The 15954-nt window shown below is 39.9% G+C and overlaps 1 protein-coding gene across 12 annotated transcripts in view; it reads right to left on the reverse strand.

Moving 5' to 3' along the window:
- Positions 1–15954, reverse strand: part of LOC135223840 (dedicator of cytokinesis protein 1-like) — a 340518-nt gene that overhangs the window by 63277 nt on the left and 261287 nt on the right. For all 12 annotated transcript variants that reach the window (XM_064262720.1, XM_064262721.1, XM_064262712.1 and 9 more), the window contains one exon: positions 12128–12228. In XM_064262720.1, the coding sequence (XP_064118790.1) occupies positions 12128–12228 (101 nt within the window). The remainder of the gene's footprint in view (positions 1–12127; positions 12229–15954) is intronic.

Raw genomic sequence — 15954 nt, forward strand, 5'->3', positions numbered from 1 at the left:
ATTCAGGTGTTCAGGTGGTGTATTGCAATATACAAAATGATGATCAAAATCAACAAACAATGTATAATGGTTCATAAGATATGAAATCACATTATGTCAAATATGTAGCAAGCAACAAATGTTATGATTCTTTGCTAAGCAGCAAAGGGCTGAATGGGCTAATTGCTGTGACTCTTACCCTAAAAGCACAAATGAAGAATGCCAAAATTTTGTCAAGAGCTTTTGGCTTCATTTAAAATTAAATTCAGAAGAACACAGAGAATGAAAAGGCGTGTCAAGTAGAATAAACAGAGCGTGAAAGAGCATAAATAAAAGAAAAAGAATGGCGTACAGAAGAAAACAGATCTAGTCTCAATTACAGGTTAGGTAAATAAGGAAACTGTACCATCATTATCTATAACCAAACGAGCTTTGTGCTCACAAAGGAGTGAAGCCTGTAAGAAAGAAGTCTGGCTAACAAAGCCACATATCAAAAGCTCTCGAGATTTCAAAAACAATGACAGATGACACCATACCACTGAATAAAAATATGTAAGGCTGGTCCAAATGGTTTGTATTTAATAATACAATTTAAATGATCACCATTCAACCCTACACTGCAGAAAGGATAAAGATAATTAAGGAAAGGAATACAAGGATAAAGATAATTAGGGAAAGGAATACAAAGTTCCCAGTTCTCAAGCCCTAGGTAAAGTTTCAACTAATTTCTCTACAACAGAAGAAAGAGCAATGGCACTCATACCAAGCTAGAGTGATGATTATGCATTTAAACCACACCACTAAGTCACATGACTCAAGTCCTATAAGGTAAATGACTGAAAGCAAAGCACTTGGGACCAAAGGGAACCTGAAAATTAACTAAAGTACTTCCCACACCGTGCCAAGCAAGGCACACTGTGACACCGAACGTGCTTTTAAAGTCCTCAAAAATGAGCAGACCTTACAGCATTGAAAACAGAGCCAGTAACAAAAACCAGACAACAAAAATTACAAAGCTGAAATATTAATTACAGTTTAGATTTGAGACATCAATTCTGTCCAATAAAAACATACAAAATTACCTCTGAGGTACAATGATTACCATGTAGCCCGCCATAAAACATATCTGCCTCATAAAGATGAGCAAAAAGAACTCATTTTTCACATAGGGTAGTATGTAACACATGTTTACACAAAATGACAAATCAAGATCGGTATCAAAACCACACCAACATCCACAGTGCAACACCATACCCAGAAGACGTCTACCAAATAACTCCAGTGGAATATTTGGCACTCCTAAGTTTGATCAATAATAAGAAACAGAATTAAAAGGCAGCAACAGCTAGTAGAATCAAGAGAGTAAATGTGACACTGGGCTGTGGGAGCCCCTAAGATAAAAAGCTGCATAAATAGCAAAAAACAGAGAGGGAATTTTGCATGCACATGAAGTTCAAGTAACAAGCTCTAAGTAGGCTTCAAGAACATTAATGAGTCATGCACAATAACAGTGAATGCCACCAATCAAATAAAATATACGTACCAATTATGATATTGAAAACGATGAAATCCAGATTTCAAAACAAAGTTCTTCAAGCTATATGCATAAAGCACAATATGATTCAAGACACTCAACAGTACTGGGAGATAAGTACCTTGCTGCCCCATTAGAATAAGGACAGTTACATTCTTAATAAGTAAACTGGAACCCTGTGAAGTTACAGTTACTAGGAAAAAGTGAAAAGATATCACACAAACTTCAAGCATGCACAAAATAATAGAATACCAGTCAAAAATGCAGTGATAAATATTCTAAACATTTCATTTTTTTTCATTTTAGGACAAACTCTTGTAGCTTTTGTATGTATGCCATAATAAACCCCAATCTTTCTGCATTTCTCCCTCCCACCAAAGAAGCGATAGTGCAGGGTAGAACAATTTCATGGCTTTTACCATTTTACTAAAATAAGCGAGTTTACCTGTTTTCCTGAGTTTAAAAATTTCTATCTTTCTTGATGCCTGAAGTGAGGAAATTCATAACAGTAGTGAACATTGGTCATTAAGTGATACTTGAACCATGAACATTTTCAACAGGTATGAAAATAAATGTTGTAAAGCATTTTCCTAATAAATGTAATTATATTTTCTTCCGATATATTCCTTCCAAGTATCCTAAGTACCAGTATATATAAATGTACATGGTATGTGGGGGTGTCTTTGTATCAAAGGAAGTAGAAAATAGTAGCACTTATAATGTCCACAAGACAAGGAGGATGAGTGGCAGAGTACAAATGTGTTACTTCAAGGACTATATGGGTAAGACTAGGTGTGGCTGGACAAAAGTTGTGATAGTTATTGTATGTGGTCCATGAATGAAATAGTCTGATAAGTTATGCTAGGCAATAAAGCAACAAAGGTAGGTAACTAAGAAGGAAAGAGAATTTTTGGCACGTATGAAGTTCCTGGAGTGAATTACGTAGTAAAGTGGTTTGTGGAAGTGGAGTGAATTACGTAGTAAAGTGGTTTGTGGAAGTGGAGTGAATTACGTAGTAAAGTGGTTTGTGGAAGTATGACTGAAAAAGCTTTGAATGCTGGAAATAAAAGGTTTCTGAGAAAGAATATTCATCATATACTTGGAAAACAAAATGTGGTCTGGAAAGAATTTGCTAAAGAATAGCTTGAGCAGCAACTTCACAATGTAAAACAGATGTAAAGATGAGAAGAGGAGTGGCTACACATAACTGTATTTGAGTCATGTTTCATTGAAACAAATGTTAAGAAAGATACATGTTAAGAAGGAGGGGGTGAAATGTGGCTGTAAATATAATTTGGACAAGTGAATTTGATAAGGAAGTGATAGGAGCATATTAGGAAATGTGCATTAACCCTCTTACGCCGATTGACGTATTAAACGTCGAGTCAAAATGTCTCCCGTATGCCGATTGGGACGTATCATACGTCGGCTCAAAAAGTTTTTTTAAAAATTCGCGGAAAAATACTTATAGGCCTACCAGCCGAAAACTTTTGTATCACGCGCCTTGGGGGATGCTGGGAGTTCACGGATCAAGGCGTTGTTGTTTGTTTACATCGCTACGCAGGGCGCGCAAGCGCGAATTTCTTTCTTATCGCACTAAAAAGTATCAGTGACACATCTCGGAAATTATTTCGTCACTTTGACATAATTATTGCACCATTTTAAATATCCTTTACATGAAGTATTATATATGAAAATGTGCGCAATTTCATGCACAATACAACTAAAAATACTCATGATTGTAGCTTTTATCAGTTTTGAAATATTTCATATAAATAACGATAAGTGCAAAAAATTTCAACCTTCGGTCAACTTTGACTCTACAGAAATGGTCGAGAAACGCAATTGTAAGCTAAACTCTTACATTATAGTAATATTCAATCATTTGCCTCATTTTGCAACAAATTGGACGTCTCTAGCACAATATTTCGATTTATGGTGAATTTATGAAAAAACTTTTTCCTTACGTTCGTGCGATAACTCTTCCGATAATTTTTCGTGCGATTGTCCTAATGTTGCACCCACTTTTAAATTTGCCGTTACATAAAGTTTTATATATGGAAATGTGCGCAATTTCATGCACAATACAACAAAAAACAACCCATGGTTGTAGCTTTTATCAGTTTTGAAATATTTTCATATAAATAATGTTAAGTGCAAAAATTTCAACTTTCGGTCAACTTTGACTCTACCGAAATGGTCGAAAAACGCAATTGTAAGCTAAAACTCTTATATTCTAGTAATATTCAATCATTTTACCTTCATTTTGCAACGACTTGGAAGTCTCTAGCACAATATTTCGATTTATGGTGAATTTATGAAAAAAAAAAACATTACGTTCGCGCGGTAACTTCGAAAAAAAAAAAATCAGAATTTTTTTGTGCGATTGTTGAAATGTTTGCACCATTTAAAATTAGCTGTTACATAAAGTTTTATATATGAAAATGTGCGTAATTTCATGTAGAATACAACTAAAAATGATTGAAGGTTGTAGCTTTTCTCTTTTTCGAAATATTTGCATATAAATCACGATAAATAGAAAAAAAACCACACGTTCGGTCAAATTTGGACTCTACCGAAATAGTTGAAAAACGCAATTGTAAGCTAAAACTCTTACGGCCTAGTAATATTCTGTCATTTTTCTTCATTTTGAAACAAATTTGAAGTCTCTAAAACAATATTGTGATTTATGGTGAATTTTTGAAAAATATATTTACCTTCACTCCGCGCGCGATTCGCTTCGCCTGCACAGTCTCCGAAATACGTACATGGCATTATCCTAATATTTGCTCCTTTTCATATTGAGCCTTTTTGTTTATAGAGTTTCATATATTCAAAATGTGTGCAAATTCATGAAGAATACAATAAAAAATAATTGAAGGTTGTAGCTTTTTCCATCTTTGAAATATGTCCATATAAAAAAATATATATTAAAATTTCGACATTCGGTCAAATTTAACTCGTCCGAAATGGTCGAAATCTGCAATTCTAATCTAAAACTCTTACAGTATCGTAATATTCAATCATTTGTCTTAATTTTGAAACAAATTGGAAGTCTCTAGAACATTATTTAGAATTACGGTGAATTTTTGAAAATAACATTTTTTTACGTCCGCTCGTTACGAATTCGTACATCATTTTGTGATAATATTTTTCCGGTGTTGCTTTTTATTGTTTTACAATGTATTATATATCAAAATGATTGCAATTTAGTGTACAATACAACGCAAAAAAAAGTAACTGGTTAGCTTTGACCGTTTTCTGCACAGCGTGATTTGAATACAATTATGTATGAAATTTTTTTTTTTCGCTACCATATATCGCATTATTTACATATGATAATGATATTATTTTTCATTTCTGATGGTTGCATTCTAAACTTCAGGCAATGACAAAAAGGAGCCAAAAATGAACTCTTAATCTTCAAAAGTACGCGCGCTGTAATTTTTTTAAAAAATGAAAAAATTATTTTTTCCACTTCCGCGCTCACTTCCAAACCAGGCCCGGCATACAGGAGACGTTTTGATTTTTAGGGCTCCGGCGTAAGAGGGTTAACTGTGACCTATGGCTCAAGACAGAGTAGATGAGTTTGTAAGAGTCCATGATGGGGTTATGGGGACTGCAAAGTGTGATTGTGAGCAAGGAAATAAAAACTAGTAAGCTGTGTGATGGGGAAATAAAAAACTTTAGTGAGAGTATTAATTCAGAAGTGTTGGGAAGAGTGAGAAGAGGAGCTAGAAAGGGCTGGATTGATTGAAATGGAATTTTTATTCTAAAATTAATATTAATAATACTTACCTGTATAATTTATCTAGCCCTAAATCCCCAAAAACCGCACCAAAATTTACCACATTGGCAACCCTGTTACCTCCTATTCTGTCCGCCAGTTGGCAACACTGTCGTTGACAGATACGAAAACCTTCCCTCAAATCAGTTGTGATAGGCAGATCGTGGGGTAGGCTGGGTGGGACTAGATAAATTATACAGGTAAGTATTATTAATATTAATTTTAGAATAAAAATTCCATATTAATAAACATTACCTTAATATAATTCATCTAGCCCGATTACCACATTGAAAAGGAGGAGGGAATCTGAATACAATTTCCCCTTCGGACAGAATAGGAGAAAACAAACAAAGAAATATATATCATAGGCAGTCAAAACTCAACCCAAGGTCAAAGATACTAACAACTCAAAGTCTCCTACCATAATGCCACCAACTGCGGTAGCACAGGACAAGGAGTAAGTGCATAGTCAGTCCGTCTGTACTAAAGTCAGGTGACCGACCAGGTGACCAGTCAGACGAATTGCGGACAGCAAGGCTGCACCCTGAAGACTATCAAGCACTATTCTTTCCCTAAAGGATGAGTGTCTGGACTGTCTGGGCGATTCAAAGCTAAGCAAACCTTGGGGGTGTATCAACGCAACCCGAAGTCGCCAGCAACGAATCGGCTCATGAGCAACTCCTAACTCGAGCTTTCTGGTGCCAAGAGAAAGGAGCGCGGAGCAAAAAGGCGATTCAGTCCCCGAAGGACGAATGCCTGACAGTCCAACCTGGTCTCATGTTACACGATCATCGGGGGTGTATCAACGCAACCGACTTCGTCAACAAGAAACTCAGGGCTACTAAATGTCGCCTGATCTCCACGAGTGTCTGACTCTGAGAAGACAGGTGAGACAAAAAGTAGATGGTGAGCGAGTCACCAGATGACAGCAGACGATCCATCGACTAATTCCCTGTCCAGGACAGTGGAAGAAGCAGGAGTCGTCAGGACAAGCGAACCAGTGGCTAGTCCTAGGTCAGCATCGACTCTGGGAGAAGCGTAGTCGCCAGTGCCGACAACCCAGTGGCTGGAACCATTTCACACTGAAAATGGAAGCAGCATGAGTTGCCAAGCAGTCAGTCCTTGTCATCAAAAACACCTAAATACCAAACTGCCTAATTCCCATTATAACTACGTCAAAAAACTGCCATGGGTTATAATACAAAAACAAAAAATATATACAACAAAAAATTAATGAATAATATACAGGTAGCAACCAAACGTAAAACAGGAAGACTACCTAATTCTCCTGTCTGACGACCTGTCCTGCCATCACCAACGGGCCCAAAGAACGAAGGTCGCCTAGAACTAGAGAAAATATCCCTCAAGTAAAAAGAGGCAAAAACAGAATTAGAACGCCAAGTCGCCGCCTCAAGCACCTTGGCGACTGAGACATTCTTCATAAAAGCTACTGATGTAGCAACTGCTCTAATACTGTGTGCTCTCGGCGTCTGGTCTTCCCAGCAGCCGAACCACCAGTTTTTAACGATAAGATCTCTGAGAAAAAAGGATACACCATTCTTTGAAATAGGTCTCTTGACATTTCGGGGTGAAACAAACAGATGACGGGGACGACCCTGAATGTCCTTCGTGCGGCGTAAATAACATGAGAGCGCCCTAACAGGGCAAAGAACTAATTCCTCATTTAAATTACCACAAAGTCGACCAGCGACTTCAGTACGAAAGACCTGGAATGGGATTATCAGACGATTCAGTCTTTGCGACAAATTCAGGAAGGTATGACAAAATCATGTCTTGTCCAGATCTGGCAACCAGAAAAGAGAGTGCTTGCAGTTCACCCACCCTCTTGGCTGTAGCCAGTGAGACAAGGAAGAGTGTCTTAGAAGAGAGGTCCCTAAATTTGGCAGAATTCAGAGGCTCAAACGGAGGGAACCTTAAGGCTTGAAGGACTTTGTTAACGTCCCATGTCGGAGGCGAACACTGCGGCCTGGTCGAGATAGGGGGGAAAAAGATCGAAGTAAATCTCTAATGACATAAGATGAAGAGATCTCAGGAAGCCTTGCCTTAAAAACATAGGAAAGCATAGACCTATAACCCTTAATGCACGAAGGTGACAGGGCCCTGTCATGATGTAAATGAACTAAAAACTCCGCTACTTTCGGTAAGGAAGGTCTAGAAATTGAATGTCCTTGAGACTTACACCACGCCTGTAAAACCGACCATTTAGCCTGATAATTTACTCTGGTTGATTGCCGCCTGGCAAGAGCCAACTGTCGCGCCACTCTGGAGGAGAACCCTTCGTGCTTGGAGAACCTCCTGACAGTCTCCAGGCATGAAGATGAAGCATGTGGAGCCTCTGATGGAACCGATGAAAATGGGGTTGTTTGAGAAGATCTGGTCTCTCTGGCAGGCGAATGGGGGGTTCCACCAGTGCTTCCAGAAGGTCGGGAAACCACTCCTTCTGTGGCCAGAAGGGGGCGATCAAGGTGAGATCCAGACGCTTGGTTGCCCTCACTTTGTTGAGGACTGACCTCACCAGAGAGAACGGAGGAAAAGCATAGGCTTGAAGTCCCTCCCAGTCCTGCAAAAGAGAGTCTGTCCCGGCACTCTGAGGAGTCTGGTAAGGGGCGAGAATATCTGCACGAAAATTCAGTGGGGTGGCAAACAGATCGACTGTGACAGGCCATTTCTTCCATGAGGCTGTCCGAAGACTTCCTGGCAAAGTGTCCACTCCGACCCTTGAACTTCGTTCGGTCTCGACAAGGCGTCTGCTAAGCGTTGTGATGGCCCAGGATAAACTGAGGGACCAACAACGTAATCCCCCTGTCTTCTGCCCAACACAGGATTGATCGGCTTCTTGAGTGAGAAGATCCGACTGTGTGCCGCCTTGGTTTTCTCAAGTACGAGACTGCTGTGGTGTGTCGACAAAGATCGCGACAACCCGACTCCAACAGTTGTTCCTGAAATGAAAGAAGGCCTAGGTACACTGCCCTCAGTTCCTCCAATTTATTGACATGCTCCTCTCCTCCTCTAACCAAAGGCCCGAAGCGGTCTTCGGAGCCCAGGTGTGCGCCCAACCTTGATCCGAGGCGTCTGACCAAAACATTAGGTCCGGAGGAACCGAAAGAAGAGATGTCCTGACTTGAGGCGGTGAACTTGCATCCACCAACGGAGATCCTTCCGACATTGTGGAGAAGAGGCGACTATCGTGTCCTCGGACACACGAAATCCCATGACTGGCGAAGTGTCGACTGAAGGGACTCATTCTGAGACGACCTCCGGGAACCAGTTGGATGAGGGATGACAAATGGCGCCCAGGAGAGACCTCCAAAGAGAAACTGGCTGCATTACGGAGGACAAAAATTCTTCGATCAGACTCAGAAGCTTGTCTATCCGTTCTGAGCGGGAGAAGAAGCCCTCAAAATCTGGGAATTCAAAACAATCCCCAGATAAGTCATGATCTGGCAAGGGATTAGATTGGAACTTGTCGAAGTTGACACGAATGCCCAACTCGACACAAAGAGACAGAACTATCTCCCTCGACCGGAGACATTTCTCTAGAGATTCGGCCTGGACTAGCCAATCGTCCAGATACCGAAGCATCCTTACATTTAACTGATGCAGAACTAGCTGAAACAGGAGCCATCACCCGAGAAAAGACCTGTGGAGCAGTGGTGAGGCCGAAACAAAGGGTCTTGAACTGGAAAACTCCCGAGTCCGTGAAAACCGAAGGTAAGGTCTGCTTCTTGGATGGATGGGGATTTGCAGATAAGCATACCTGCAGATCGATGGAAATCATCCAGTCCCCCCTCCTGACGGATGAAAGAACAGTCTGGACCGTCTCCATCCTGAATTTGGACTTTAGAATGAACTTGTTCAAAACCGAAAGATCTATGATGGGGCGCCAGGCACCCGAGGCCTTTAGAACTACAAACATCCGAGAGTAAAACCCGGAGAAGGAGGAGCTCGCTCTATGGCATCCTTCTCCAAGAGGCCGAAAGCTCCTTCTCCAAGGCTTGACCCTGATTGAGTGAGGGGAATAACTGCTGAACTCGAGAGGACGATTGGAAAGTGGAGGTCTGGAAACAAAAGGGATCTCGTAACCTTCCTTCAGGACCTCCACCACCCAGCATCCACCGCTCTCCCCTGCCAATAAGCTGACCAATGGCGGGGAGAGACAAGCTCCTACTGCGGTCTCCAGGCGAGGTGATGACTCCTACTTCCGAAAAATTCTTACGCAGAGACAAGGAAGAAGAAGAAGAAGAAGAAGAAGGTCCTCCTGGAGGTTTGAGCTCTTTCTCTGCCCTTGGAGCCACGCCAAGAACCTCTCCCGCGTTTCAAAGGGTGAGCACCAGAGGATGAAGAAGAGGCACCAGCACCTGAGATGTACTCTGGAAAAAAGAGCCAGAAGGAGTTGTTGGCTGGAGCAGAAGGTACAGATCTGGTCCTAAAACTTACGCTTACTCCTTGAAGGAATGGGAGGAAGACCAGAGGAAAAAGCTCTTGATAAGGCCAGTGAGCTTGGGAAGAGGCATCACCTTGATGTTCCTTCAAAACTCCAGAAAGAAAGCACAGAAATATCGAAAAGGAAATCGCCAAAAGGAGAAGAGGACAACAGACGGGTTCTCTGAATCTCCGATACAGAGGAGGGTAACTGCGACAAATACAGGTTACGCCTAGAGAAAAAACAAGAAAGCCTGCATTGAAGCAGCAAGCTCGTTCTGATGTAAGCAAGAACGATTGAAATGGATGAGCAGAATTTCTCAAAAAGAGGAGCATCAGGAGGAACAAACCCGGAGTCCTTGATATACATTAAAAGCCCTCCGAGGACCCACATATTGAAGGATTGAGCTTCTTGTAAGGAGCTCATAACAGCCTCCATAGCAATAAAATCTTCAATTGAGACAGAGACCGAAGCCTTAGAAGGCAAGGGTTGACTTGAAAGTCGGACAAAATCAGGATTTGGCTTGGGGGGTCGAGAGAATGAAGAATCATCCGCCACCTGGTAAACTCCTCTCCGGTGTCGTAGAAGAGAAGAGAGCTTCCTCTTCCCTTCCCCGATCACCTTCGAAAGTTAGCGGCAACGTCCGTCCTCACTCTCGCGAAACCTCTGGGCAAAGGGAAAACGTAAAAATTCCCGTGACCGGGAAGGACCGTCAAGAAAAATCCCTTCTGTAATACAACGGGCGAGGCTAGGCTTCTGCTCTTTAGGCCTCGCCTGAGGAAGAAAACTCAAAATTAAATCAAAAGTTTCTTGAATTCTACATCATGACATCCATTCGAGGAAACATCAATATCACACGAATCCGCTCATCATCATCATCATCGTCAGATCCTAACTTAGAAACTTCCTCTGAAGTAAAATCCTGACGACTAGCTATCTTAGTCTCTGACACTAATATCCCTCCCCCCTCTCCTAAATAAGCGCCCTTTGGCACTGTTACGGGACTAACAGGGGACACGTTGGGTAAAGATTCGTTAGGCACCTGCCCAGGACCGGATCCCCCCTAGGCCTTCGCGCACACGGGTTCACAAGCCGGGGTATCTGTCGCACCGTTACCCATGGTGCTGTCGACAGGTACCTGACGAGGAGCTGAAAATGAATCTAAAAGTGTGTTAGACATTCTAGTAAAGGCTTCTTGAAAATTCTCTGACAGATTGTTAAACTTAGCAGAAATATCTCTATCTAGACTAAGCTGTAATTTCTAAAATTCTGTTTCCAGGTAGTTTCCATTGCCAAAATCTTCGAATCTACATCAGAACTAACTTCACTAATTACCGGTTGTACAGGGGGCAAAGCATCAATTAATTCGGAATCGGAGTCGTACGATACCGAAAACCGAGAGCCAGAATCATGAGCGCCCAAGTCAAAGAATTCGTTAGATACAGTTTTAGCAATCGATTTCTTTTTCTCCTTAACGATCTTTTACGCTGCAAGATTGTTTGGCGTTTCATATAAGCAGTCATATCCTCGTCAGACCAGGGCTTACATACGTCACAACGAGAAGTCAAGTCACAAACCTGTCCACGACAAGAACTACAAAATGTCATGGGTTCATTACTCCCTGCTACTCATCTTGTCCACAAACAGGCAGTCCATGATGGGGTGTGGCATAAGAAGCATCGTAATTTCTGGTAATCCATGTGAGAATTGGGGGGACGGTCAGTAGTTCGGGGGTCGCGCAAAAGTTCGTAATTTAAGATAAGAACCACAACAGAAATCCAAAGTTAATTCACTATTTCGTGATGTAATGCGGAGTGGTAATTCATAAAAGTTTCATTAACAAATATGAAAGCTTTAAAGGCACAAAAGTTAAGAAATTTATAAAGAGCGGCCGTGATGTAAACAACACGGTGCGCTCTGTTAACAACTGGATTGGAGGGAAGGTTTTCGGTATTCTGGTTCAACGACAGTCTGTTATGCCAACTGGCGGAAGAATAAAGGACGGTTAACCAGGGTTGCCAATGTGGTAAATTTTGGTGAGGTTTTTTGGGGGATTTCTGGGTCTCGAGTGAATTAATAATAAGGTAACATGTTTATTAATATAGGTATTTGAAGAAAGGGTGTTAAAATAAGGTGAGTAAATGAGTGAGATGAAGGTGAATGGTGAAGTGGTTAGAGAGCATTTGATGTAGTATTGCGAGTCTTCTGTATAGGTGTTTGAAATGGATAATGCAAAAGTTTTCTACACTAGAGGTTCACACACGATTCAGTCTAGGCTAACCCAAATATGATAAATTATCTACAGAGCCAGAGTGGACAAAATTAAACCCAGTCATTAAATGGAGATGATTTTCTGATGAGAACATTTTTATTGAACACTCACTCATACTGGTGCGATGCACGCTGCGAAGTGTCACTGCCAACACTGATCTGACTGTGGAGTTTCAAAGGACGAACATCTATTCTCAGGTCAGCAGGCATTGGCTGAAGAAATATTCAATAAATATACTATTCCATAAAGTAGGTTTTTCAGCGCAGAGTAAAAAATATCCATTACAGAAATACAGTTATCAATGAATACATCCAATCTTTTTCTTAGAAGGTTACAATAAGTAAATAAAAAGGGTTGAAAGTAAAATTATAATGACCTAGTAGAGCATACAGACCAGTTCTGATATGTACCCGAGATTGAACACTACTTAAAAATCATACAAGTTTTATGCTTCATATGCACAAACCTCTGATTTTATTTATGCCTCGATAACTAGTAGCTGCAGATCAACTGAGAACTAAGCGGAGATTACAAAAAGATTGACAAGACTTTCCTGGAGTTCAAGGCAGTCTTAAGAGGATGTCTGAACTTCCATACTGGGATCTTTTCTTAGTTTTGAAATATCCCTTAACCTCTATATGGCTGTGGCAGGGAGCAGCACTGCTGGATCAAACACTAATGGCATTTTCTCATGGAATTTGCATCTTTACTAGTGCAGGTCTAGAAGGTTCACAAATTCTAAGAGCTATGGTACTATAGGTTTGTTTATATCTGACTCCATAGTAAAAACCCAAACTCCAGGGATCTAGAACCATTCACCAGCACTCTTTGCTATCCATTTTTTGTATCTACAGCCAGCAGGGACTAGGATATAAGTTCTGGTTCACATATTAAAACCCTCTACTAGATTTTTAAATGAAACTTAGCTATCATTACTCTATAAACGTACGTACTGGCAGGTGCAAATCTATTTTGGGAAAATTTTACCTTCAGTGTGTAACCCATACACAGAAAACCTTCAAGACCATTCCTATACTCAGGCTGGTACTAGAGCAAGAGCAGAGAGGGTGTTATTATTATTATTAATAGGGGTTAGTTTTTCCAGACCTCTGAGTCTCAAGTAGACTCTTCTCGGGCTGGTTCTCAGGGATCAATCCTGAGAGGTTAGACTTTATTTGAGAAACCCGTCTTATTTAAAATATTTATGATTTTTATTAATTGAAAAATCCCTGCTTTCCGCAAGAATATTTTTCATTTCCGAAACTCCGCAGATAAATAGATCTTTCCTGGGTCCAATTTGGGCACTCAACAAGCAAATGCTGTCTGTACTGTCATGGGTGTTTGACATCTGTTACATTTTCACTGGGTCAACCAGCATGTGGTGTTGGACATTCAAGTGACCATGTGAGAATCTTGTGTGTCCTATACGTAGCCTTGCTAGGATCACCTCTTTTGCTCTTTCCTCCTGTGAGGATGTTCTCCATGCATAGACTTCAGTTTTTATATTTTTAAGTTTATTTGCGTTGGCACCGAGGCCCATTCTTCTTTCCAATCCTGGTAAATTAATGTTTTAACTGATTTTACCCAGTCTGACACTGGGGCATATGAAATTGTTGGAGGGATAGTGCAGGCTAATTTGGCAGCAGAGTCTGCATATTCATTTCCTTTTATTCCCACGTGTGCTGGGATCCAACAGTATTTCCATTGAATATTCCTGATTGGAGGAGTTGAATGAATTTTTATTTGAATTTCCTGTACGTATTTTGGTTTCCTGGTTTTATTACTGTCTTATTGCAATCTATAGCACTACAGTGGAGTCACTTGAAAATAACAGGAGACGACTTGCTTTGCCTCAGATATCATATCTAGAGCCATTCTGTATGGCTGTGACTTCAGCAGTAAATACTGATGATATTGAAGGTAGGCTTTTTTTACTTAACATATTTTTCGAATATGCAGATGCTCCTACTTCCAACTTATTTTTGGAGCCGTCCTCGTATATATCATAAATTTGTTGCCTTTTCTTCTAATGTGCTCCAAAGCATGTTGGCGGTACATTTCCGTACTTGTCATTTGTTTCTTGAGTAGGTAAGACAGGGAGGTACATATCTTTACTCTATTTAAAATCCATGGTGGTGGCAATTCCATTGGTGGGTGAAAAATTGGATTCATTATTATGTATGTTCATTATGTATCTAGCTCTTTTTGGGAAAGAGCTAGTACTATTAACTGCTGTTACTTGATTACAGTTTTGGAAGCAGTAAGTTGCAGGAGACGATCCCGCTTGTAATGAAAGACCTCTTTGTATTGTTATTAAATTACGGTGATGTTTTAAGGGCAAAACACCTGCCTCCACCAAAAGTGAGTTTTTGTTGGGGACGATCGGAAAGCTCCTGTGCACAATCGCACGCCTTCATGGTGCACTGCATCGAGAGATTTTAATGCAGATTCTGAGGCGGATGAATATATTGGACAGCAGTAATCTATTATGGATAAGACTGTTGCCTTATATATCATTAATAAATATGTCTCGCTTTGCTCCCCAATTAGTGTGTGATAACTTTTTTAATATGGCAAGGGCTTTGATGCCCTTGGCTTAATGTATTTGATGTGCTCTTTCCAATTTAAATGTTGATCAAATATTACTCCTAGATACTTGATTTTTGTACAAAATTGTATTTCAGTGTTATAAAGATGCAGTTTGATTGTTTGGTTCTTCATCCACCTTTTTGTCTTTGTAGAAGACGATTGCTTTTTGTTTTATCAGTTGAAATTTAAATCCAACTGAATTTGCCCAACTACATATATTTGAAATGGCAGTACTGAGAACTCTCTGAGCATGTCTCAAATTACTACTCGTATAGTAAATGACAAAGTCATCAACATATAAACTGTTTTTTACACCACTTGGTAAATTTATAGTAATGTCATTGATTGCTAAAGCAAACAATGTACAGCTCAAGACACTACCTTGAGGGATTCCTTCTTCCAGTTTATAGGTTTACTGAGTAGGAATTTTCTACTCTTACTTGAAAAGTTCTGTTTGTTAAGAAGTTCTTAATAAACTATTGGTAAGTGGCCTCTTAGTCCCTTGGAGTGGAGTTTTGCATGATGTTATGTTTCCATGTTGTATCGTATGCTTTTTCTATATCAAAAAATATAGCTACTGTTAATTTCTTTTGTTCAAAGCCTTTTTTGATATGATCTTCTAAATGTGTTAAGGGATCTAGGGTTGATCTGCCGCTATTGAACCAGATTGTGTTGGTGTTAAAATGGATTCTTTGGTTATTACATACGTTAATCGTGCATTAACCATTTTTCTAAGATTTTGCATAGGCAACTTGTTAGAGATATCGGTCTATAATTGGATGGATTACTTGCATCCTTTCCTGGTTTGTTTATTGGAATAATTATGGCATGTTTCCATTTATCAGGAAAGACACGTTTTAGCCAGATACTATCGTAAAATTTTAATAAATTATGATTAGCTATAGGAGCTAATTTTTCTATCATTTCAAATGATATTTTATCATATCCTGGTGCAGAGTGGGATGACAAGAGTTGATGGCATTATCTAGTTCATCCATGTTAAAAATATAGTTATATTCCAGGTCTTCAAGAGTTTCAAAATTGAGTATTATATTTTCTTTTTGTTTTCTGATACTTTGAAAATGTGTATCTAGGCTGGAGTAAGCACTGATGTTTTCAAAATGTTCCCAATTATGTTTGATATTTCATAAGTATCATGGTATATTTTTCCATTTAAATGTAAATTTGCACTTCTGGAGGTCTTATAGTGTTTTTCCATTGATTTTCCTTATCTTTTGCCAGATAAATCCCTTGTGGATGTGTTTGAAGATATGTTTGAGACATATTCCTTCCATGATGCGATTTTTTCACGCTTTATTACCGTTTTTCTAAATTTGGCTGTATATTGT

The sequence above is a fragment of the Macrobrachium nipponense genome, chromosome 10, assembly GCF_015104395.2.
Source record: "Macrobrachium nipponense isolate FS-2020 chromosome 10, ASM1510439v2, whole genome shotgun sequence".
In the NCBI taxonomy this organism is placed as follows: domain Eukaryota; kingdom Metazoa; phylum Arthropoda; class Malacostraca; order Decapoda; family Palaemonidae; genus Macrobrachium; species Macrobrachium nipponense.